This window comes from Astyanax mexicanus, chromosome 7 (genome assembly GCF_023375975.1).
Source record: "Astyanax mexicanus isolate ESR-SI-001 chromosome 7, AstMex3_surface, whole genome shotgun sequence".
In the NCBI taxonomy this organism is placed as follows: domain Eukaryota; kingdom Metazoa; phylum Chordata; class Actinopteri; order Characiformes; family Acestrorhamphidae; genus Astyanax; species Astyanax mexicanus.
In genome coordinates, this window is record NC_064414.1 from 2,096,012 (window position 1) to 2,121,305 (window position 25,294).

Consider the following 25,294-nt stretch of genomic DNA (forward strand, 5'->3'; position numbering starts at 1 on the left):
ATGGCAGAAATCATGTCAACTCAAGAATGTTCCTATTACTGATTACCCAATCATCAGGTCACCCAATGGATCAGGTTGCTGACAAACTCTTGACTTGCCACTTTCATTTGACTGGCTGTTTATTTGTTCCATTTTTATTTTCTTTCTAGTTTTATGCTCCAGTGGGTCTCACTGTACAAAAGAAGATAGAAACAAACACTCTCTTATGTCAAAAGTCCAGACTTGCTTTCAAAAGTAATACAATCATCTTTAAATCCTACACTTTCCCAACACACCACTTAAATACCCATCGCTTTAACAACCACAATACGTCTTTCCTTAAAAACTGACAATTAGCGAATAAGTGAATTACAGAGAACCGTCATTAAGCGACCGTGACGGAATTTCTCAATGAGTACCTGCGCTGTTCATCCAGGAAGGGATCTAATGCTTCCCTTTAGATAAAAATCCCCTAAAATAACATGTTTGTTAAGTGTGCTGCACAGCAGACAGCGTTTAAAACAATGTAGAGCACACATTTAAAGACTTTAAAATTATCAATTTAAAGAGTAAAAGTTAAATTAAAATTAAAATGTAAGAAAAACAACCAGACTGAGAGTGTATTAAAATAACATGTTTTATTCTTTAAACAAAGCAAAAACAACCTGAGGCATCAAATATCTACCAAAACTCTACACACAGTGTAGGCAGAGAAGAAGGAAATTTGTTTATAACTGATGTAAAACACATCAAAACTTTGAATTCAGTAACGAATCTTACAAATAAGAAAACATATTAATCAGCAGGAAATCTCACTCCGTTTTACATTACAGTTCAGTGACTGCACAAAAAAAAATTTTTACAAGTCAACACAGGTTAATTTGTAGAATATGCTGGATTTTGTTGTAGGTGTTGTGCCGAATTCTGCCATCCTGCAAGAATGCAACTCTCTTGCAGGTTTGTCCCACAGAGTAAATGAGCATAAAATATTCCCCTCAGATTCCTTTTATTACTATTTATAAATAAAGTTTTTTCTACAGTTACAGAAGATCTGTATTAACACTGCACTTTAATACTGCTGCGTGACGCACCTGACAACCAGGGGGAGTCGCGAATTCAGCAACAGTAACCGTTCTTTTTCTTCTTCTATTGTTTAAAGGGCGAAGATAGCCTGCCTCAACTTTCTGTAAATGGTCTGAACGTCCAAACCGTTCAAAAAAAAAAAAAAAAAAAAAACAGACCATGATTGAAAAACTGAAAAAACATCAAAGGTCTGGACCAAACATGACCTTCAAACAAAATATAGAGTACAGTAAAGCACTATACAGTACTGATCTGTTTAGTCTTCCATATAAAAATGTTCCTCAGAAACAGAGGAAGTGGATAATGGTTAAACCCGGAGGTCACAGCTCTAATAAATCTACTAAAGGTATCTTTATTTTTGTTCTTGGTTACCGTTGGTATCACAAATTACTGTCAAACTCCATCTAAGAGTATTACCTTCATTCATTAGCTTGTTATTGCACCTGTGTGGATGATCTGCTCACTCAGGACGCGTGATAATATCAGGTATGAACTGGGGTTTTCAGTCAGTTCTAGCAGTTTTATGTTGAATAACTTTCTCCATGTATTCCTCTAATCTAAACTGCCATTTCTCCCAGTACTGCAGCACCTGCTTCTCGCTCATATAATGGGAGTGAGCTGGTGAGCCGTCTTTGTAGGCGACGACAATCAGTCCGTTTTCTACCTGCAGAAACAGAGAAACAGCAGATTCAGGAAGAATGATGTGGTAAATAAAATGAATAACAGTTGCTATATCTGTTTTAGTAATAATATATGTCCAAATATTTGTGGACACTCCCTTTATACTCTAATTTAAACATCATTCAGCTACTTTAAGTTGCATTTACTGCCAATAGGGAAGTCCTGATCACATGTTTCTGACAATACAGAGTCCCAATCCAATACTTTGGTGTTGCAGTAATACATATATATATTTACCGAGTATCATCACAGCGCTAACGCTCGGAGGAAAGCGCAGCGACTTGGTTCTGATACATCAGCTCACAGTCGCAGCCTTGTGCTGATCCACATCACCCTAGGAGTGATGAGGGAAAAGAACACCATCTACTGTACTGTACCCACCCAGAGAGAGCAAGACCAATTGTGCTTTCTCAGGACTCCGGTAGCTGATGGCAAGCTGCATGACCAGGATTTAAACACGGTATCTTACGATCATAGTGGCAGCGCTTTAGTTATTGAAACAATATTATCAAAAATTGCTATTTTTAGCACAAAATAAACAAGTACTAAACAGCCATATAATAAAAGATTTCAATTTAAATATGCAGCGTTTCTTAAATATAAGCTCATCATCTCTCATTTGTAATCAGTTTATGATTATTTTATTTTTATTTAGAATATATTTATTATTCTTAAAAGGGAGGACGTGTACACATAAACAGACAAACAGGTAAATACACATTTTTTTCATCCTTAAATAAGAATATATACCTGATAATTGTAGTTGTCGTCACTATTTAAGGCACCGATGTAGGCAGCCACTTGTAGGGGGTTGTCGTATGTGTTGTGAAGGGAAGGCTTAGGCCTCTCTGATGTCTTCCAGTCTATAACACACAGCGAACCCCTGCGTAACAAACAAAAGGAGACGTGAAGATGTTAAAAACAAGTACTATCCATAACCAAAGCCATACTCCTGCTGATTATTAATTACTCCAGGGCTGGCACTATCAATTAATCTTGTCAATGATTCTGTGATTTGTCTCAAATGCTCAATAATAATAGTGATGTTATTAAAAGCAGTATATTTTTTATATTTCTTTTGCTATTAACTGTCTTTATATAATTTATTTTATTCCGGTAGTCATATCAGCAAGAATATAGTTAGTTATCGCACAATAATATAAATATCCTGACAATATTTTAGGGCCAGATCAGTCTTTTTTTTTTTTTTTTTGATTAAGCTGAAAAGTTACAAGCCCAAAGAAATGTTAAACACAGATTTCTCACTTGTACATGGCGACACAGTCCACAATTCCTAAATAGCGCAGTGTGTGATGCTCCACTGCACTTTCGATAGCTCTGACTCCTGTAACGTCCTCCAGCACATGACCGATGCTCTCCAAATACCCAGACACTTCATCAGGAGTCTCCACTTCTTCTTTAGGGGAGCTTTTTTGAGTTAAAAAACTTTCAATGGCAGCATGGAACAGTTTCCCCTGCCTAAACAGATCTGAAAAAAAAACAAAAAAAACAAATTAATCACATACTTTGACCAGCCCTAGGTCACAAATACCTACACATTCAACACATCATCTCTCACATTAATAAAACTTAATTATTTTTACCAACATATAGTCTTTCCTTTACTTAGTGATTTTTATTATCTTTAGCTGTTTCTACCTTTTTTCTCTTATTTATTCTGTCTCTAGTTTTATGTGTTTGTCATTTTCCTCCCTCATTGAATAACTATTTAATTAAGGAAGGAGGGGTGGTGGTGGACCAATGGACCAAAAAAAGCCAGAAGACCAACACCAGCAGATGACATATCTCTTTAAACCATCACTGATTGTAGAAACTTCACTCTAGACCTCAAGCAGCTTGGACTGTGTGTCTCTCCACTCTTCCTCCAGACTCTGGTCTCTTGATTTACAAATAAAATGTAAAATTTACCGATGATCAGTGATGGTTTAATGGAGAGTCATGTCTGCCATCTGCTGGTGTTGGTCCACTGTGTTTTATTATCACGTCCAAAGTCAGTGCAGTTTTGTTTTCACGGAAAATGACAACTGATGTGGAGATGCGGATTTCATTTTCCAGCAGGACTTGGCACACTGCCCACACTGCCAATAGTACCAATGGGTCCTGATTTTTGGGTTTTCATTGGCTGTAAGCCATGATCATCAACAGTAAAAGAAATAAACGCTTAAAATAGATCATTGTGTGTGCAATACACCCATATCATATATATATCAGTTTCACATTTTGAACTGAATTACTGAAATAAAGTATTTTTTCTTTCCTAATGTATTGCTAGGTTAGTGTATGAATGGTTCTCATACTCTGGCTGTACTCCCTGAATCCCTCCTCCCCCAGCTCAGCTATCTTCCTCCTCTTCCACCTCTCCAGGTAGAACAGCTGACTGGGAGACATGGTGTTCTGCAGGATTCTGGTCACACTGGGAACACTGGGCTGTTCTGTGTTTCTCTGCAGTTTAATCCGGGTCATCTCCGTCTCCTCGTGCTCTGAGTGGAGAACTCTGCTGCTGTCAATCAGGCTGCACGGGTTCTTCAGGGATCTGGGCTCCTGGCTGGGTCTGGACTTCACCACGGTTCCGAACAGCCAGCCGTCCTCCTCCTCTATGGTCTCCGGGGTCTGCGCGCTGGTTCTGGAGGACACCACGTTCCGGACCAGGGCTGAGTAGTGCTCCGAGTCCACCGCGCTGTACTCGCTCACCTTTTTCCGCGCGGGTAAAAGCGCTGAGGAGGAGAACCCGCACCGAAACCAGAACCAACCAGAACCAGAAATTGAACCCGCGCGGCCCAAACAAGCAGCCCGGAGCCAGAGCGCGCGCACCCGCATTGTGTCTCAGATACTTCCACACACAACCCGCGCTCCAGAACACCCGCCACACAAACACTACTCTCAAACTGTTGGTTACTGTTACACTGGGAAATGTAGTTCTACATTCAACCAAAGCTTCAGTGAAAACGACTCAGAAAACTACATTTCCCACAATTCCTCTATATTTCGTGCGTATTAAATATAAATCCCGGCCGTTCAATACACTAATCCCAAACAAGCGTTCCGTCTGACCACTGTGTTCCACAAATCCTACTTTTATACCTATTTTTTGATCTCTAATAAATTTAAATGTGCAAAAATTATATTTATTATATAATTTATATATATATATATATATATATATATATATATATATATATATATATATATATATATATATATATACGTACATAATTTTAATAATAATAATTTTTAACATTTATTTATGAGTATTTATGTATTTATGAGTATTTCTTTTACTAGTAATTTAGTGCGCACTTTATAGGGTGTATACTAAACTATTTAAAAATGAAACCCCAAAAAACAGTGTCTCAGAAAAATTTCATATTATATAAGACCACTTGGTACTTTTGGCAGTGTGCCAAGTCCTGCTAGAAAATGAAATCCGCACCTCCATAAAAGCTGTCAGCAGAGGCAAGCACGGAGTGTTGTAAAATCATGAGCCACGTCATCTGGTGGTGTTGGTCCACTGTGTTATATCTATATTTTTAAGTCCAAAGGCAAAGCAGTGTTTTCCCTTAAAAAATCTTACAGCACTTCATGCCTTCCTCTGCTGACAACCTTTATGGAGATGCGGATTTCATTTTTCAGCAGGACTTAACTGGATTTTCATAATCATCAACATTAAAACAAAAAAACACCTAAAAAATCACTCTGTGTGTAATACATCTATATAATATATATGAGTTTCACATTTTAAATGAATTACTAAAATAAAGTATATTTTTAATAATATTCTATTTGTTTTGAGATGTAATAGTAAGTTATAGCTGTGGTAGTTATATGAAGGAGTGAGTGAGTGCTGAACTCCGGGCCGGTAGGGGGGGTGATGTTCTCCTCAGCGCTTCTCCTGCTTCCACTGAGGTCCTCCTTCCTCCAGCAGCGAAAGATAAAAGGAAAAGTAGCAGCTAAAATAAAAACAGAGCGCAGAGAATCACCGCGGTCTTTAACACACCGACCCACCCGGAGCTCCGCAGCCATGACCTCCATCTCTCAGGACGCGGACCGGGAGAAGGTAGGCCCGCCGCCGAGTTTATGAGCTGTATTAGCGGGTTAATAACAGAGTTACAGCCCGGGAGAAGCTTCAGAACTTCATACTGACCCAGCCAGCAGCTCCAGAACACCATACATTATCTAGAACATTCCTGAAATATAACAAACCGTTATAGCCTAAAACAGACCCTTAACTATCAGTCCTACAATTTTTCCACTAATTCAGTTTTACCAGACTCTCTGTAATTAACTTTATACTAGCTAACCTATTAGAAACTATTAAAAAAAACGATTATAACATTAAACTGTATATATGTGAGCTAGAGTAACAGCTATGGCTAGCAGCTAGGTTACTATTAGGAGAAATACTAAATCATAAGCACTGAGTACTGTGTATTATATTATATCAAAACAATTCAATATTCTTTTTACAAACCTACCTGGCCTACCTAATGTTTAAATGGTGATTTTTAGTAGGGGTGTGCCATATCGTATCGTATGCAGTAATATTGCCGACTTATTTTAATATTGTGAACAGTATTATACCCTAAAATATTGTGACATATCACCTACCCTTAATTATACCATCAGTGTACTACTTTTTTGCTGTTTTTAGTAAAAGAAAAATTCACACAGTTCTCATTTCCTGTTATATCTCATTTATTTAACTTTAATCCTGGATATATGGAGATATTTGGAGTGCATTATTATTATTTGCATCATGGCATTCTGGGTCGTTGACTTCTGTGACATATAAATTTTACAGAAAGTAAAAATCTACCCCAGCCTCAGCCAACAAAACCCCGGGGTGGATTTTTACTTTCTGTAAATTGATTTGGACTACCCACCTCTAAGTGAGTAAATATAGGTTTACATAGGATCTCCAGTGGATTTGGCATTTTACAGAGACTCTAAGACTAGAACTGCACCTAGCAGGGCATTACACATGCTGTAAAATAACATATGACATTGCATTGTCCGTTTCGCTGCTTCACAGTGCTGTTAGCCAATCAGAGGCGATATGTTTGCATGTATGAGCATTCATGAGCAAATGCTAAAAACCTATCATTTCCATCCCACTCCTCTACTGGACTAAAGCAGCGTTATACCGGATCACCCAAACACTTTTTTCACAAAAAAAAAGCTCACATGTCGTTTTTACATACTAAAGACCCCAACTAGAAATTTTAAAATGAATGAAAAAACGCTGCCGTGGGACCTTTAACATTTCTCGATCCACATTGTAACGTATGTACCGAGAATACGTCATAGAGTTTTATGGGTAGTAATATTAGCCTTCTTACAGCTTAACAGGTTAACAAATTAAAATGCTGTGTTTGTATTTCATTAAAATAAATATTCATTAATAATAATCAAGGTACCATGTAAAGTAATTGAGATATCAATTTGAGGTCATATTGCCCAGCAGTTTACAGGAGCTATTGCTTTTGGTGTATTAGTTTTGGTTTGTGGGGTCCCTGGACTCGTAGGCATAGGATTGAAAAGGGTTGGGAATTAAGTGCTAATCCTTGTTTCTTTCACTCAGATTTTCGAGTCTAAATCTACTTCATTAACTGAAACCAGTGTGCTGTTGCGATGAAACATGTGGAGTGGTTAATGGACTGACTGTAATGTTCTGTGCAGCAGTTCCTCATTTTGAAGCGTCGCTCTGGAAGAAAAAAAAAATATGGTCTGTGTACAGAAACGATGATTCAGAGTCATGAGTCCTGGTTTCAGCGTCAGGTTTTTGATTGCAGTGGTATAAAGCATGTGTTTGTGTAGGGCTCAATAGTGTGCATAGAGCTGGATAGTATAATGATATTAAATTGTATCGTTATACATTTTATTACTGTTGAAAATACAAAATAGAAGATCTAGAAGTGTCGTTCAGTGGTTTGTGCTCCAGAAGTGTTTTCAGTATTTTCTGGAGGACAGAGGGAGGGAGAAAAATAGCACCCATTTCCTCTTTCCTGTGAGGAATTTGTGTAGACGGGTTTGAGCTGACGTTGTGATCTGAGAGAGATCTAGTCGTGAGCTGGCTGAGCTGGATTCCTTCCTCCACACTGATAGCACATGGCTCAGGTCCCCTACAGGAGATGCTCACTCCAGACTACTTCTTATACTGGTAAAAAGGAGTGTGTTATTAATATGGTGTGTTTTACATTTGTAACTAAAGTATTTTGTATTATACTATCAGATTTTTGTCACAAAAATGAAAAAACAAATGAGAAACTATAAATTTCATCAATTCTCATTGTGAGATGCAGAACTGATTTTTTTTTTTACAGATATTTCAAGAATACTCTACTGCAACAAAATTAAAATGTATTATTTCATACAATGTGATATGGCACACCCCTAACTGAGATATATAAAAAAAATTACAAGAATTTTATCGGAATTTTGTAACAGAAGTCAATGATCCAGAATGTAATGATACTAATAATAATGCACTCCAAATATCTCCATATATCCACGATTAAAGTAAAATAAATAATACTATACAGATATAATCTCTAGTTATATGTCTAGTAGATATATAATAGGAAATTAGAACAGTGTGATTTATTTCCGTTTCAGAAAATCTCAGATTTAATAGCTCAGTGAAAGAGAAGGGAAGTAATGTAATTAAATATTACAGTAGTATAATATTATGTTAGTTATGGTACAGTAGGTCACTCATATGTTAATCTGCTACTGCTTTCAGTGTAAAAGAAGAAGTGAGAATAACAGAAGTTACAGTTACAGGGCTACAGGGCTGAGTGTCTTTTGGCCGCAGTGGTACCGCAGGGGGGCTGTTGATTTAAATATTCAATTCTTATTTTGTTATATTTATATTATATTTATGTTCTAATCTTTTTTTATTAAACACAGATATTTTAACAAACGCCATTTAAGATGTGACTGATATTATGTAAATAATTGGCAACCATTATTACATCAGATTTTGTTCAAACACCTTGATTTGTACAGTATAGTGTTGGTCACATGACCGATAAAGCTAGCTAGTTATGGTAAGTCATGTTAAAGAGGACATATTATGCAAAACTCTCTTCCAGAGTTAGGTCTCAACTTACCTTAAAATCACTAAAAAAGTACCTTAATCACCAAAAAAATCCATCCATCCATCCGAGTCATTTGAAAGAGTTTGGTGTCATCATCAGGAATCGTCATAGACTTCTATAAGCCGTTTGTTTGGATGCACTATAAGGGAACCTGCATAGAACCACCCTAATAAAAATTATTATGTTTTTATACGATTCACAGTATCAGGTGGCATAAAATGGTCCTAAAATGACAATAAGATCTTTTATCACAATTATTTTAAAGCTTAAAATAGTAATTGTTACAGGTCTAACTCTAACCTTTATGCATCCCACATGATGCAGCTAATTACTGCGTTTAGAAGTCTGTGATTGGTTGATTGGGGTGTATGTTAGATTTGGGTTTGCTTCCCCTGCTTTACACAAAGTTTAATAACAGGAAATGAACTTATTTGTTAACACACAGTAAAATGTGATGTCTTTTCCTTGTTTAATCAGATGCGCTCTGTGTCCGTGGACCTGAACAACGATTCCTCACTTCTGATCGATATTCCTGATGCCCTCTGCGAGCGAGACAAGGTCAAGTTTACAGTCCACACCAAGGTACATATAAACACCACTTTTCGTTAAGCTGTGTTCTACAGAATTAGATTGATTGCTCTTTGTCCTGTTTGTTAACATGCCGTCGTCTGTTTCAGACTACGCTAAACAGCTTCCAGAAGCCAGAGTTCTCTGTTCCACGACAGCATGAGGACTTCATCTGGCTGCACGACACACTGGTGGAGACGGAGGAATACGCCGGCCTCATCGTGAGTTTCAGAAACAGTAGTCAGAGGCTCAGATGAAGTATTTGGCATTTTCTGATGTTCTAAATTTGGGTCACTTTTGTATGTGGTATTGAATTCCAAAAGATTATTTTTTTTTTTTTTTTTGCCAGACAGTGTAGCTCCAATGCAAAACTGAAGAAGTAAAGGTCTTGACTAATAAGCTATAGAGTAAATGCTTATCCTTAGCTTACTTATACTATATTATATTTCTAGTAATGTATATTTTAAAAACATCCTGGAATAAATGCTGAGCTCTGTGATAATTTAGCTGTTTCTGTGTGGAATCGTTTGCTGGAATGTCTAGAGATGACCTAGTTTTAGCAGAGACTGGCAGCTCTGCCAGATTTTCCCCAGAAGGCCGTGCCACGTCTATTCTAACAGAGATTCCTGAGCCTCTGGAAGCTCTGCAGCTCTGATCCGTTGTGGGAACCGGGCAGAACCGAGCTGAACAAGGCTGTTTTCTGAATGCCCTCTGCTGTTTAGCATCACTGTTGTTGTTGTTATTATTGACTCACATTTAGCCCTTTATCCTGCTTCTGCATCTAGTTAGAGGAAGATGAGGAAGTTGAGAAGGTGGGAGAGTTGGTATTATGGTTTACAGGCAGGATTATGAGTAAATGTTAGAAATGTGTGTAATGTTAGAAGGTTAGTTAAAGGTCTGTGTAGATAAAGGGATAAAGGCTAAAGTGAGTAGAAACTGAACACTGGCAGAAAAAGGGGAAAAGAGGGGGAAGAACAAACGATTTTCTGTGCACAGGAACTTTAGTTTGAGTGAAAGGTGTAGTTGCATGATGCACCGAATGTTTGATGCTTTTTTTTTATACTACGTCATCACAAACGATTCAATGCTTTAGCATCCTTATTGATGGTTTCAGTACTGTATGTATAAAGCCCAGTTACTAGCTTCAAAGGAATCCTATTAGTGCTATTTGATTCACTTCACAAGAAAACTGATTCACACTGCGGTCGGTGTGGCAGGATTAAGGTAAACCTTGTATATTGAGCAAATTAATCAATTAATTCACATATACTAATTTGACTCAGTTGAGCGACACACGCACACGCAAGCCAGCAGCGTGAGAGCAGTAGCTCTAGTAGTAGTAAATATCCCAAGAATAAAAAAAATAAATAGAGAGTAGAAGGTTCAGCAACATGAAGTCCAGAGTGCAAGTGTGCTATAGCAGCATGATAATGTGAATTAGAGCAGTGGAGATAAAGTGTCTCAGTGCAAGTAAAGTGACCATGTTGGTAAACAGTAAACAGTAATTTGTCCTTGGTGTCAGTGCAGTGTGTTGTTAAGTGGAGTTTAAGAGTCTTACAGCTTCCGGAATGAAGCTGTTTCTGAGTCTTGTTGTTTTGCACTTAATGCTCCGCAGCCTCCGGCCTGAGGGGAGTGGGATCCTTCCTGATGCAGGTGGCCCTTTTCCTGCACCTGGAGGTGTAAATGTCTGTGGTGCTGGGGAAGCTAACTCCAACAATCCTCTGTGCAGCCTTCACCACCCTCTGCAGTTCATACAGTCAGGCTACTGCTTCTGCAGTAGCTACTGCTACTGCTTCTGCCACCCCTTCAAGTTCATACAGTCAGGCTACCACATCTGTGCTACACAGACACAGAAAATATGATAAATGGACCAAGTGCCTGTATATACAGTTGAAAAATCCGGGTTTAGAAATCTGATGCAGCAGTTAGACATTCCTGGCAGAAATGACTTCATGTTCAGACAATTTTACTGTTATAATTTCTTCCTCTAAGAATCGTTTTGGTATCGAGAATCGTGATACTACAGTTGGTATCGGTACTGAAGTCAAAATTCTGATATCTTGACAACCCTAGTGGAAGCACAAAAACATCATCCTGCCAGACACCAATAAAAATATTAGCAGTTAGAGGATATGTCCATACTTTTATGTTTTAATGATTATTTTTATTGATTGGTTGATTAATTGATTGATTTACAGGCTGGTGTGACTTTTTGAAAAGTGAGTTTTTTCACTCTCAATTTAAAGTGGTAGTTTCACTTCTTTCTCACTAATCTCTCATTCCTCTATTCCGCAGATCCCTCCTGCTCCACCGAAGCCGGACTTTGAGGGCCCTCGGGAGAAAATGCACAAGTTGGGAGAGGGCGAGTCCACAATGACGAAGGAAGAGTACGCTAAAATGAAGCAGGAACTGGAGGCGTGAGTTCTACACACATAATATATACTCTATTGCTGTAAAGGTTGATGTAACTCTCTACGGGCTTATACAGAATAGTAGGAATAAATAGAGTTACATTGATTTTACACAGCACTATTCTTCTGCTGAATTTATCTACCAATATCTTAAAGGAGAAATCCAGGTTGTAGTGAAACAGGACGAAGAGTACAAACTTTGAATGTTGAATAGCCATCCCAGTGATAGAGGCATGGTGTTATAGTGTTATTTATGTAAAGAAATCAATATTTTTACACCATTAAAAACTCAAAGTAGTTCCACACTTCATTAATAGGATTCTGAGGGCCCTGACATTTAAGACAAGGCACTGAGAACTTAAAAAGTGCACAGATATATTATTTAAAAATACTGTTTTTACACAAAGTACCTTCAGGTAGTTTTTTGAAGCTGAAATCTTAAAACTAAGTCACTAAGTTAGCGTTGGGAGATATGACTATATAAAATGTATGTCACAATATTTTTATTATTATTATTTATGTGTATTTTTTTTTCTTTTGCAAGACTGGGCTTTAATATAGGTTTGTGACTTACTGAACTTTTAGGAGTACATATCATATGAAACAAGTCTTTAAATTAAGGATTTGATTAGTATTGGCTTTCTTTTTTCCACAAAATATATACACAATATATGAAGAAATCAGACTTTATTAGCAGAAAAACAGCTGAAGAATGTAAACACTAGACCTTAAGAACTTTACCATGGCTTCATTTACTAAACTGAATATTTTTAAATAGTTGCATTAACAGGACAAATAGACCTTAAATGCTCTAACTGTAAATATTCAAAGGGATATTTCTCAGAAGCTTTATTATACAAGTAAAGCAGCTGTTTATCAGTTTATCCCAATCCCCCTGGTTCTCCAGTCAACAAATTCAAATTCAGTCCAGTGTGCATTAACATTATCCTTAAAGCTACAGTGTTTTAATACATTTAAAAGGGCTATAGTTATCATATTGCAAGGAGCAGCAGCAGAAGCTCCAGCAGTGCTGTTCTAATGTTTCTCCAGGCAGGACAGGGTGAGACTTCACAGAACTGAACTGAACTACAGTGTGTTAGCTTGTTGTGCTAACTGGCTAGCATTAGCTAGCAAGCTCTGCTACTGTGCTGTTGGGAGCATCGGCTAAAAGCGCTGTATTTCTATATGGCTTCATATAACAAAAACTCGTATTTATCCTGCTACTTTTAAATTGCTAATTAAATTAACTTCTACCTGTAAGATCACTCTCTTGCAGTATTGAGTATTGCGTGTTTTTTGTAAGAGTAATTTAACTCAGTGGAATATGCTGTTTTGTATGGTTTAATTCAATATGTAATCGAGTTGTGTCGTGTCACTCTTTAGGGAGTACCTGGCTGTGTTTAAGAAGACCGTACAGGTGCACGAAATCTTCCTCCAGCGACTGTCCTCCCACCCGGTCTTCAGCAAGGACCGAAACTTCCAGATATTCCTGGAGTACGATCAGGACGTGAGTATTTATTCACTCAGAGACAGAAAGCTTTACTTCCTGTGAAGCTGCAGAGCTGGCAGGATGAGCCCACATGGAATGAAGGAGGACAGTTAGACAGGAAACTGACCCCGGGGCCACTTCCTGCTTAGCCAAGCACAAATATCTGCTGTGTGTTGAAGTATGCTGGCATTTTCTCTGCTGATTAATTCTGTATATAAAAGCTGATACTGTTTTTTTAGTATGTATAAGCAGGTCTTTTATTTTTCCTAAATTCTGTTTTAAAGTTAAATTTGTTTGAAATCCGCATCTCCATAAAAACCTAATAACTCTTGGTGCTAAAGGTCTGCGCGAGGCTGCTTTTTTTTTAAACCTGCTCCCGTTCGCTTTTGCTTGTTTTAGTCCTGTTACCACCCGCTCTCACCAAAAATCGCTTGTTTTTAATCTTGCAGATACACATTTCTGAAAATTGCTCTTGCAGTCCTGATATCAATTGAATTAATTCAGTTTAGTGCTTGAATTTTTACATTAAAAACAGCAATATAGCACTGGATAGGGCTGTCCCATTGCTTACCACAAAGACATGACGGATTGATTTAGGAAAGAAAAAATATGTAAAATGTATTTAAATTAAATTATTGAGTATATGCATTATTAGTAGTAGTACTATTATTATTAATATTCCCAATCTTATTAGTTGTCTAATTAGTTGTTTTCCTTCTGTTTATTAGCATATAAATCATTGCGTGATTATTATAATTTTCTATATTTATTAATTTGCGGGATTTGTTTTTACATAACAATAACAATGAAATTCATACTACAGGAGTGCAAGCCTCTACTTGGTGGCAGCCTGTATAGTTTGTTTCCCTTAATAAATAGAATCTTTATTTAGGAGCTTCTTTTAATATTTATTCAGGTTTTATTTATCTGATATATTAAAGTTTGTTTGATAATCTGAAAAATGTATGTATGACAAAAAAAAAGCACACACCAAAGAAATCTGTAAGGAGAAAGTACATTTTTACGCTGCTGTAGCTTTTTTATGATGGAGACTCAGAGATAATTGGGTTGTTTGAGTTGAGCTCTTGATTGGCTGAACCCACACTGATCCTGTGTAGATAGGATTAAACACCACGTGCTTCCTGTGTAAACCTCACAGTTATTAGCAACCGTACACACCAAACAGAGCCTCTTTTAAGTGTCTTATGCTTTAGTGTTTGACAGATATGAAACTTTTTTTATTTATTTATTTAAAATGTTTTTAAAATGTTTTTATAGTTTTATTAATTTTTTTTTTGTTTTATACTAACATGCCAGAAGTCCTGATGCACAGTTCCACATGTGTACTGGGAATACCACATTAGTGCGTGGTAATGATGGTGACCAGTGATGTCTGGCTAGTTTTGTCCATGCAAACTGACAAGCAGCTCTGCCAGAAATCACATCCACATTCAGAATTTTCATTAGTTCCTACATATTTGTTATTCGTTCATAAATAATTGATGTGTTATTTTTTTTTTGGAAATCCATAACCTTTGTCTGTGCTGTGTTTGGTCTTTCAGCTCAGTGTGAGGAGGAAAAACGCTAAAGAATTTTTTGGTGGCTTCTTCAAGAACATGGTGAAGAGCGCAGATGAAGTCCTCATCTCAGGGATCAAGGTTATTAATGATTTTAATGCGGATAATGCTCAGGGTGTGCTATAGTGCATCATACACAAAAGGATTGACGTGTGTGTGTGTGTGTGTGCGCTGCAGGATGTTGATGAGTTCTTTGAGCAGGAGAAGACGTTTCTGCTGGATTATTTCAGCAAGATCAAGGATGCAACAGCTAAAGCTGAGAAGATGACACGATCTCATAAAAGTAAGCTTTTAAGATGTTTGGGTTTGTTTGTGTGAACTTGCACATCTGTGTCAGCAATGGATGCACCTTAAAATAAAGTACAAACTGAAAAGCCTCACACCAAATGTGTAAATAATCACCTTTAAACGGCTTCCACTTTTAAATTCTGTTTTTAACAGAAGGAATGGGATTACCTGAGGCTGAAACTGAAACTAGTAGTTGTCTAAATATGTTCTGCTTCCTCCTCGTAGATGTTGCTGATGATTACATACATATTTCTGCAACGGTGAGCAACATTGGAGCCGAGGATAATACAGCACTAAAAACGTGAGTACTGCACACAGGCGTCCCACGTGTCTGTTCAGAACTCCTATAATTTATCATTTAGGTGTATATGCCAGTGTTCAACCTCATTCACAAGAGAACACCTCACAACTTATACAGCCATGCTCTGAGTAGGGCTGGGTATCGCTTTCAAATTTCAATACCCAAACGATACAATGTTTTTTGTTCTGTAATTGAAGATTTTTTCTATCAGATGTAAATGATCTGCTTAGGTATGTCGTTATATTGAAAATGTATTTATTTTTGGAGTAAAATGATAATGATAATGGGTAGATTATAATCTGATTTCATTTAATTTTTCTGTATCTTTTGCATGCCCAGTGATGTAACTATTGCACAGAATAGTCCACAGAAACAATAGATAGTGCAGCCTTAGTACTAGATATATTACAGTTATATTAGCTATATTATATAGTATATTATTGATTCATTTTTAAAAATAAACAAAACATGATCTGAGCTTATGTATACCGTGCTTTTTTTTTTTTTTTTTTTTTTTTTTTTAGAGCTAATGCAGGACATGAAAGGCTAATCCAGCACAAACTTATATTTAAACTTATATTTTAACTCTTAATATTTAAAGTTTAGATTTGTTTAAATCCGTCTGTCTTCATTTTGCAGTTATTCATGTAGTACAGTTCATTTGACGCTTTCTCATTGGTCAGCAGAGGGAGCTACAGTACAGTCTATTGTTTTTCTCTTTCATTTCTCCATTTTTTATCTGTATGATTTGTATTATAATCTGTATTAAATTTAAAAAGCTAAACCCCATCAAATACAGTAACAGTACAGTTATTTACTGATATGTTTGCATTCTTTGTGTGTTATAAATGCTTACAGGCACTTGGAGAAGTTTTCTGAGCTTCTTGAGAAACTCAGGGTAAGCTCTCCTCTTAAAACTCACTATTACGGACAGCCACTTTCATATATTAGCTAAAATTATAATTGTGTGTGTGTGTGTGTGTGTGTGTGTGTGTGTGTGTGTGTGTGTGTGTGTGTGTGTGTGTGTGTGTGTGTGTGTGTGTGTGTGTGTGTGTGTGTGTGTGTGTGTGTGTGTGTGTGTGTGTGTGTGTGTGTGTGTGTGTGTGTGTGTGTGTGTGTGTGTGTGTGTGTGTGTGTGTGTGTGTGTGTGTGTGTGTGTGTGTGTGTGTGTGTGTGTGTGTGTGTGTGTGTGTGTGTGTGTGTGTGTGTGTGTGTGTGTGTGTGTGTGTGTGTGTGTGTATACAGAAAGTGGAAGGCAGGGTTGCCTCAGATCAGGAACTGAAGCTCACAGAGTTGTTGAGATACTACATGAGGGACATTCAGGCTGCCAAGGTGAGAAACACCACAAACATTCAGGGCTCTATCTTATTCATTGCTATCTTACACCTCACCAACAGTCTTATTTTCACACCTTCAACTTGCTCCATTAAAATAGCTTCAGTGTTCACAAATATATCTACGCTGATTTGCATGGTGATCTTGAAGTGAGCAGTGTTCTTGCCAGCAGAAAACACAGATATGCCACTGACTGATTTGAACCCGGACAACAGTCCAATGTTCATTTCTATCTTGGCAATGCAGGTGTGAACAAACAGCAGTGCACAAACCCAACTTTTACATCAACAATAAACAGAATACAGAATAAAATAACATTGCAGTTTCTGTAAAAAATGAGCTGCTGCTGGAACACCTTCCCAGCGTGAACAAGCGGCTCAGTTTCCTCTGCTGAGAAGCGCAGAAGCACTGCGCCGTTAAAATAGCAATCCACCGAAGTCAGAGCGCACCCGACTCTTAAAGGGAATGTCAGGTGAAACGCTGATTGGTTTATTTTTTCACATTACTCGCCTAACACACCCACGATTAGTCAAGAGAATAATACGTGCCTTTTGTTTGTTTTGAGCCGTGCGAGGTGTACTTTTCCCGTCGTTACAACAGCAAAGACACACTGAAGAGCCTTAAATCAAGCACAACGGTTGATAGCTTGAATATATCACTAAAATACTGACTTCACCTGTATCAGAGGAGGCGTGTGCTAGTTAGTCTTTACCCTCCTATATAAGGAAACAATAGCTTGTGCGTCACTTTTATTGGTGACTGCAAAAATCGTAATTAAGAATCGCTCCTATATTTAAAAAATATTGAAATTAATTAATACATTCATTTATTTATTTATTTATTTTTACAATATAGCCTAGCCCCAGTTCTAGTGTGTGTAAAAATGAGTATATATTGACCAGTGTACCCCCGTCCCCCCCCTCACCATTCTCTTTCTGCAGGATCTGTTGTACAGACGAGCTCGAGCTCTTGCAGACTATGAGAACTCCAACAAGGCTCTGGATAAAGCTCGGCTGAAGAGTAAGGACATTCCTCAGGCCGAGGAGAACCAGCGGCAGTGCCTGCAGAAGTTCGACAAACTCTCCGAGTCTGGAAAACAGGGTGTGTTCAAAACCGCGTGTCATATTTCCGTTATAATTGTTGTTCTTTGTAAATTCAGAGCATTGCAGTCGTGTCTTTTTTGTTTAATAGCGTAACAAGTTTATTTTATCTTTCTTTTTCTTTTTTTTATCCACAGAACTCACTAGTTTTAAGGGCAGGCGTGTGGTGGCCTTCCGTAAGAACCTGATCGAGATGGCGGAGCTGGAGATAAAGCATGCTAAGGTAAGGATTAAATCAGCAGTTTGCAGTGAACATAATCTTTTTACCCATAATTAGTTTTGTCATTTGATAAAAAAAAATGAATCAGATTAATAGCAACAATATTCTGTGATTAACTGCGATTAATTGCACTTGTTCTTCTTAAGACGCAAGTTTTTATTGTGGATTTATTGTGTTTGTTCATAGCAGTATACTATCTGGCTAATATATCAGATTAAGCTGTGCTTTATCAGCAGTTTAGCTCAATTAATAAGAAGTATATTCGATAACTGGGTCGAATCGAGACCAGATCACTTTCTCACCACAAAAGAGCTGCTCCAGAAAAAAAAATCTGCGTGTTGGGCGGGGATTTTATATATTTTTTATTTATATATTTTTTTTATTTAATTATGATTTTTCTACAACAAATTTATACAAGTCTGTAGCCTGTTAGAGGTTGTTTCTCCACAAACCAAACCATGCTGTGTGCCTGTGTCGCTTAAAAAGCAACAGTGCTTGTAAATAAATCTACACTGATGGTAATGAGGTGTGTTCAGGTAAATTTCTGCCGTATTGTTTGCCTATCTTGGCAGCAGAAAACACAGGTGCGCCATTGTTTGATTTAAAACCCTGACAACAATCAACAGTCTTTAACAGACGTTCATTCTATCTTGGCTAGGCATGTGCGACACATGAACATGCAGCAGCGTGCACAAACCAAAAACAAACCCATGATTTAATTAAGAGAATGTTTCCGTCCTTATTATAGCAACGACACACTGATGCCTTAAAAAAAAATAAAAATATATATTAAAGATAATACATAGAAAGATATTGGAGAATGAAAATGATTATTTTTATTATTATTATTATCCCATAGATTCATATAATTCCGTCCATATGCATTTCCTGTTCACACACTGTTTCTGACCCCTTTTCCTCCCTCTTCAGAACAGCACGGCGCTCCTGCAGGGCTGCATCGAGATGCTGAAGGTGAACTGACCCTCACCTGTAAACACCTGATCATGTGTGCCAGCCTGTTAAAGGGAAACAGGATAAAGTTCCTCCAGCCCTGATCAATAATCATCAATAACCACTGATAAGACCTACAGCAGGACCGTACCACATCAAGAGTTTCACCGTGTTTACACAAGTGCCTGTCTCACACCTCTCACACAACCCTGTCTCTCTCTCTCTCTTTCTTTCTTTCTTTCTCTCTGTGTCTGAAGCTACATTCACACAGCAGGTAAAAGTGACCCAAATCTGAATTTATTTTTTCCCATCAAATCTGATGTTTATTTAGGGTGATTTACACTTTTTCAACGTTAGTATGAAAAGTTCACGCTCCTAACGTGAGACTCATGCATTAAAGAATAAAGCTTCATGTGAAGTTTCGGTTTCATCGTCAGCATCACAGGATCTTTTGAGGAGTTCCAGTGGCTGCAGCTCTGGAAAAAATAAGAGACTTAATAAATTTAATTTCAATTTTACCAAATTAAAAACCTCTGGAATATAATCAAGAGGAAGATGGATGATCACAAGCCATCAAACAACCAAGCTGAACTGCTTGAATTTCTGCACCAGGAGTAAAGCAGCATAAAGTTATCCAAAAGCAGTGTGTAAGACTGGTGGAGGAGAATATGATGCCAAGATGCATGAAAACTGTGATTAAAATATAATATATGTGGTAGTAATATGCAGCAGTACAACTCTGCATATTAGAGCAGCCAGATCAGAATTCATGCAACTTTTATTAAAAAGAAAAGGAAAATCGGCTCTGAGGAGAAAAGAACATGGACAACAGCACTGAGTTAGGGATTTAATGATGGGATAATTAGGTAACAGAACTCCTGAATACATTTATTGGACTGATCTCTTTGGTCAAACTAAATTAGAAAGCTCATATTGTGAAGTGTTAGGAGAAATTTCTAAGGAAACAGCACAATGCTGCTACAAGAGGGGGCACTTCAAAAGAAAATAAAAGGCTTAAAACTAAATTTGAAGAAACCAAGGATGCCAAATAACGCCCTTTTTACAGGGACCTGGAACACGTTCTCTGTAGTAAGTCCAGCTGCAGCTACTAGAACTTTTTGATACCTCCTGTGATGCTGGATAAGATGAAACTGAAACTTCACGTGAAGCGCTGCTCTTTAGTGCATGAGTGTCAGTTAAAGAGTGTGAACAGTTCAGACCAATGTTGGATATTAATCACAAAAAAAAGATATAGAATAACGTAATAAAAGCTCACATAAGAGCAATAACGTATCTCGCCATGATACCGAGACAGGGGGCGTGTCCAGGAAGAGGTGGAGTTTATGTAAAGAATTTTTTCCTTTTTTTTTCTGTAGCTTCCCTTCGCTTTTTGCAGCACTTACATTTTTCCTCTCAGTAGCTGAATTACTTTGGGTTGTGTCGTTCCAGTCATGAGCAGAAACTGACAGTGTTCACTTTTATGGATGAAAGTGAAAATGTGAAAATCTCTAAAATGAGCCACCCAGAATTTCTTATGCTATGTGCTATACACAGATGTTTGATTACAAAGCTTTGAATCAGATATGCAACTTAAAATTTTGGGTATTTAAGACCCCATTTACACCTGGTCACTTTATATAAATCTTCAGTGTCAGGCTTGTATCTGGAAAAAAAAAAAAACACATTGAAGTATGTGTAAAAACACATAAAACGCATTTAAAACTGATACAAATCTGATCACATAAACCAATTCAGAAGTTGGTCTAAAACACATTTAAACCACATAAAAAAATACATTCGCATAGATTTCATCTCAAACAGTAATCAGATTTCAGTCTAATTAACTACAAATGCATTTGCCCTCCAAGTCTAAATGCATGTGGTTTGATTGTATCCTGATCAGGTTCTGATCAAATGATGTGATCAGGTGTAAACAGGATCGAAGTTTCCAGGATCCTACAGTCCCAGATCCTCCAGAACTTCCATTTCTTTATGTGTATAGAGGGTTTTCCTCACCTCTACACTCTTTATAAAATTTATATAGTTATTAATAATCTTGCGCTTCAGTGCTTTTTGTACACTCTGTACATAATAATTAGCTTCAGGTGGGCGTGTGCCTGAGCCTCAGCATGCAATTTATTGTTTTATGTTTACATCCCATAATCATGTAGCATTCCCCCTCTTCCCTGATTCTGAATTGCCCTTTGCTTAAACCGCTGCAGTTTCTGAAAAATTGAAAAATGAAAAATGAAATATTTTCGCTTTTTTCTTACACTAAACATTTTTCTTGTTACTGAATCAAACCCATTGCATATGACATGACCAGTGGACCAAAACACACAAAAAAACTTGTCAAAAAGCACAAAATGTGTTATATTTTTAATATAAGCACTATCTGGACAGTTAAATGCAATCATGTTGGAGTTCAGGTATTTGAATATATGGATGTTTTGATAACTGAATGTATTTCTAATGGATTTCAAAATAGTGTTTTCTTATGGAGTGTCCATTTTTGTAGAAAACAGAAAAGTCCTGCAAGGATGGCATTAAATAAGACCTGTTTCAAATGTTCGGCGATTTGTGTGATTATTGAACATTTTCTGTTGGGGGTATAAATCAACATTATTGTAATATTTATGTTTCTATAATCTTTTTCAAGAAATATTATAATATTTTATTACAAAAATAAAACGCAGCTGTACATGTTTGCTGTAGCAGGTTAGCATTGTTGCACTTTTCAGTAGGCCTGTAATGATGAAACAATACAGTCCCATAAATTATTGCAATAATCAATAATATTGCTATAATTGACATAAAACAATTGTATGCAACTGATATATTGGTAACGTAACATAATAAAAAATACTGCAACACCTTTTTAAAAAGCAATTAATTTATTAAGAATACTCATGGCATATATACATTTTTTAAATGTTCTAAATAAATCTGAGTAGTTCTGAACATTTTTATTACAATATTCTGACTTATTTCATGTTAAATTGCTTTCCATGCTAGCTAAACATAATTGGCGATATTAAGGTGGGTTATGTCCATTTATAGTACAATAATTCTACCGGCCCACTGGCCAGTAGGAATCCATTGAATATTTGGCAACCCAAACTATTTTGGTATTTTGCTGGTAAAAAGCACAACCATATTTATGAGGATGCAATCAAATAACAACCTGCAAAAATATTTGTAAATTGTAGATATTTTTACATTCACAAGATAAAACCTCACAACTTGCAGGCTATCTGCACTCTGCACTAGGTGTTCAGTGGTTGGCTGGCCTTCACCCTGCACAGTTTACTGACTGACCTCAAACAAAGTCCAGCACTACCTCACGCTGTGATCACATGACCTGAGGAAGTAGATAATGGGAAGTGGGGCTGAGTGTGGTGTTCAGCGTGTGTGTGTGTGTGTGTGTGTGTGTGTGTGTGTGACTGTATCTCAGTTCATTCTGTTAAACACTGAAACCAGAACTGGGAAATTTCCCAAGCGTCAACTACGCTATCATGACTCAACAAAATCTTTATACATTAAACTGGAGAATAATTACAGCTAGAGGAACCATATAAATACCTGAATGATTCTCTACCTGGTCAGGTAGATGTCAGTCAGCTGCCGGAGCCCTGAGAGAGCACAGTTGGCCTTGTTTGGCCTTATTTGGTGGTCTTCCCCTCATCACACATGCTAGTCTCTGGGATCACTAGTGATGGAGACATACATCTTTGTAGCAGCTGAATGTCGGCAATCGGTCTAGCTAAATTGGGGAGAAAAATGGGTGAAAATTAGAAGTCTTTAGGCACAATTTGGAATAAATTTAAAGTAAATCCATACTTTATTTCTGTAGTGTTGTCCCAAAAATTTGCATACATGTGAGAAGTGTATTTCCTTTTTTGAGTTCTGTTTAAATACAGTCATGGCCGAAATAATCGTGTATAACAAAACATATAATTGCAATAATTTTCTAGGAGAAATTCAGGGGTGCCAACACTTTTTGGCCATGACTTATTCATATATGATTGTGGTGGAAATCACTATGTGGGTGATGTGAATTGTATTGGTAAAATAGATAGTAGATAGATAGATAAATAGTATCCCACATGATGGATCTATTTTTGCCATATATGGTTTCACTTTAGAAAAGGCTCTGTGTCAGATAAAGCTTTGCATTGTGGGATATCTCAGTGCTTACTGTACACTGCATTCACACCCACAGCAAACAACTGCCTGTGACATTCTCACACCCAGCACAATCAAACCCCACCAAAGAAAACCTTTTAACGTCTACTGAACGTGAATGAAGAATCTTTCATAGCATTGTCAACATTGGTGGAGCCCTGCCATCACAACCGTGCCACTAAAACCAGTTACCAGTCTGCTCCAAAAGTAAGGCAAGATCTTTTCTGACTACTGAAAGCCATTAAAGCTCCCCAGTTTCTTTTCCACTGCAGGAAAGAATGCCTACTAAAGGTTAGCAGTGGTCTTTATCATTTGGCTACTGTCCAGCCTGAGCCAGAACTCTAATGCCATGGTTTGGATTTCAGCTGAGCACTGGGCCTGTTTGCCCTAATAGCTAATCCTGGCCTTCATAGCATTCCCCAGTGCTGATGAGGCAGATAAATCCTGCTGTGAAGCAAAGAACAGCCGATTTACCCGGCCTGCCTCGTCCCATTCTTCACAGCCGTTAATTCAGAACCGCTCACGCTGACTTTATTCTTATCTACAGTCTGTATTTTTCTCATATCTGTTTTTTTAAGATTTATTTCTAAATTTCTTCTATTCAACCATACAACTGCTATTTAGCTGTATATCCCCCATCACTGGGGATGCCACAAGGCAAGGAGGGTAAAGACTAGCACATGTGAAGTCAGACTTCACCTTTTATTGAACTGCTGTTGATGCAGCATTACCGAGTAGCATCACGGCGCTAATGCTCGGAGGAAAGCCCAGCGACTCGGTTCTGATACATCAGCTCACAGACGCAGCCTTGTGCCCTAGGAGCGATGAGGATGAAGAAAATTGTGCTCTCACAGGGCTCCGACAGTTGGTACCAAGATGCATGACCAGGATTCGAATCGGCAATCTTTCTTTTTTTTTTATTACTATTAATTTATTTATACCTTAATGCATTTAACAGCATGATGATCCCTTTATGTAACAAACCATTTTTGTTCTTTTAGTAATTTTTATTTTTTAAGTAAGTTTTAATACTATTTTTGTTTTTATAATGTCACAAGACAAATCTCCATTAAATAAAATAAAGGGGGAGTAATGAAATATTTACACAGCTTGTTAGGATTTTAGAGTTTCAGACCTCTTTTGGATAATTAAACATGCATTCGGTCAAATTGGCAATGTTTTTTTTTACTCCAAATAGAAGAACTCTGATGTTACAGAGGGTTAATATATGTTAGATTGTGGGAGAAAGTCTATTTTTCTGTAGAAAACTACAACTCCCACAATTTCCCCACCACATGATCCCGCCCGGCGGAGCGGAGCATCAAGCTAATACCATTGGATCTATGATTTGATTGATTTAAATTCTAGCCAATCAGATGGTGTTTGGGTGCAGAGTGGGCGGGCGGGTGGCCTTCGTAATGTCAGCAGCGCTGAGAAAGTGCCACGACTCCACAGAGCGCGGCTGTTTGCGGGGCTGGGAGACGGAGCTGTGGGGAAATATCCGAGTTTTAAACCGGTTTTTATCCCTGTTGGATTTATTTCGGATGTAAACCCGCCTGTTTTTATTCAGTAAGTAAGTGAGTAAAGTTAGCATGGCTGCTAACGGCTCTGTTAAAGCTGAGGTAACCGGGCTGTGTGTTACAGAGACAGAGAGAGAGAGAGAGGCTAGCGTTAACATTTCCCTCACAGAACAATAATAATAATCATAATAATCAGATTTTATAACTTTACTCTCTATATCAGCCCGTTTTTACCGGGTTTACTGTGAGTACATCACCCGGTTTAGTGTTTAAACTCTCTGTGGTGCGAGTTTCTGTGTCCTGATTTGAAGATGCTGAGGGAAATGGAGCAGTTATCTGGATCAGCTGCCTGCAGAGCTGGACGATACGGCCAGCAGTTATATCACGATATATATTTTTTAACCGATAATTTATGTCGATACAGTATACTTTTAGTATTGATATGAACTGTGAAGAAGGTACAGAAAAATGCCAAGAACACCCAACAAT

At 37.5% G+C, this 25,294-nt stretch overlaps 3 protein-coding genes across 6 annotated transcripts in view; 2 read left to right on the forward strand and 1 right to left on the reverse strand.

Moving 5' to 3' along the window:
- Positions 1–598: 598 nt before the first annotated feature.
- mgme1 (mitochondrial genome maintenance exonuclease 1) lies at positions 599–4,652 on the reverse strand. The gene is made up of 4 exons (XM_007238512.4): positions 4,062–4,652; positions 3,010–3,232; positions 2,494–2,626; positions 599–1,726 (listed from the first exon to the last, which is right to left on the reverse strand). The coding sequence occupies exons 1-4, from the start codon at positions 4,579–4,581 to the stop codon at positions 1,565–1,567; spliced, it is 1,038 nt and encodes a 345-aa protein (XP_007238574.3). The 5' UTR covers positions 4,582–4,652; the 3' UTR covers positions 599–1,564.
- A 1,003-nt stretch (positions 4,653–5,655) lies between these two features.
- Positions 5,656–21,670, forward strand: snx5 (sorting nexin 5). Its single transcript, XM_007238513.4, has 13 exons — positions 5,656–5,818; positions 9,339–9,443; positions 9,539–9,649; positions 11,724–11,845; positions 13,223–13,346; positions 14,891–14,986; positions 15,083–15,188; positions 15,419–15,494; positions 16,353–16,392; positions 16,740–16,826; positions 17,771–17,930; positions 18,067–18,152; positions 19,080–21,670. The coding sequence occupies exons 1-13, from the start codon at positions 5,783–5,785 to the stop codon at positions 19,128–19,130; spliced, it is 1,200 nt and encodes a 399-aa protein (XP_007238575.1). The 5' UTR covers positions 5,656–5,782; the 3' UTR covers positions 19,131–21,670.
- Positions 21,671–24,700: 3,030 nt separating this feature from the next.
- LOC103024402 (ribosome-binding protein 1) overlaps positions 24,701–25,294 on the forward strand; it is a 42,875-nt gene continuing 42,281 nt past the window's right edge. For 3 of the 4 annotated variants that reach the window (XM_022685258.2, XM_022685262.2, XM_022685261.2), the window contains exon 1: positions 24,701–24,854. The gene's annotated coding sequence lies outside the window, so the exon portion shown is untranslated. Of the gene's footprint in view, positions 24,859–25,294 lie in introns of all 4 variants that reach the window. The other variant, XM_022685260.2, reaches the window with a different exon arrangement.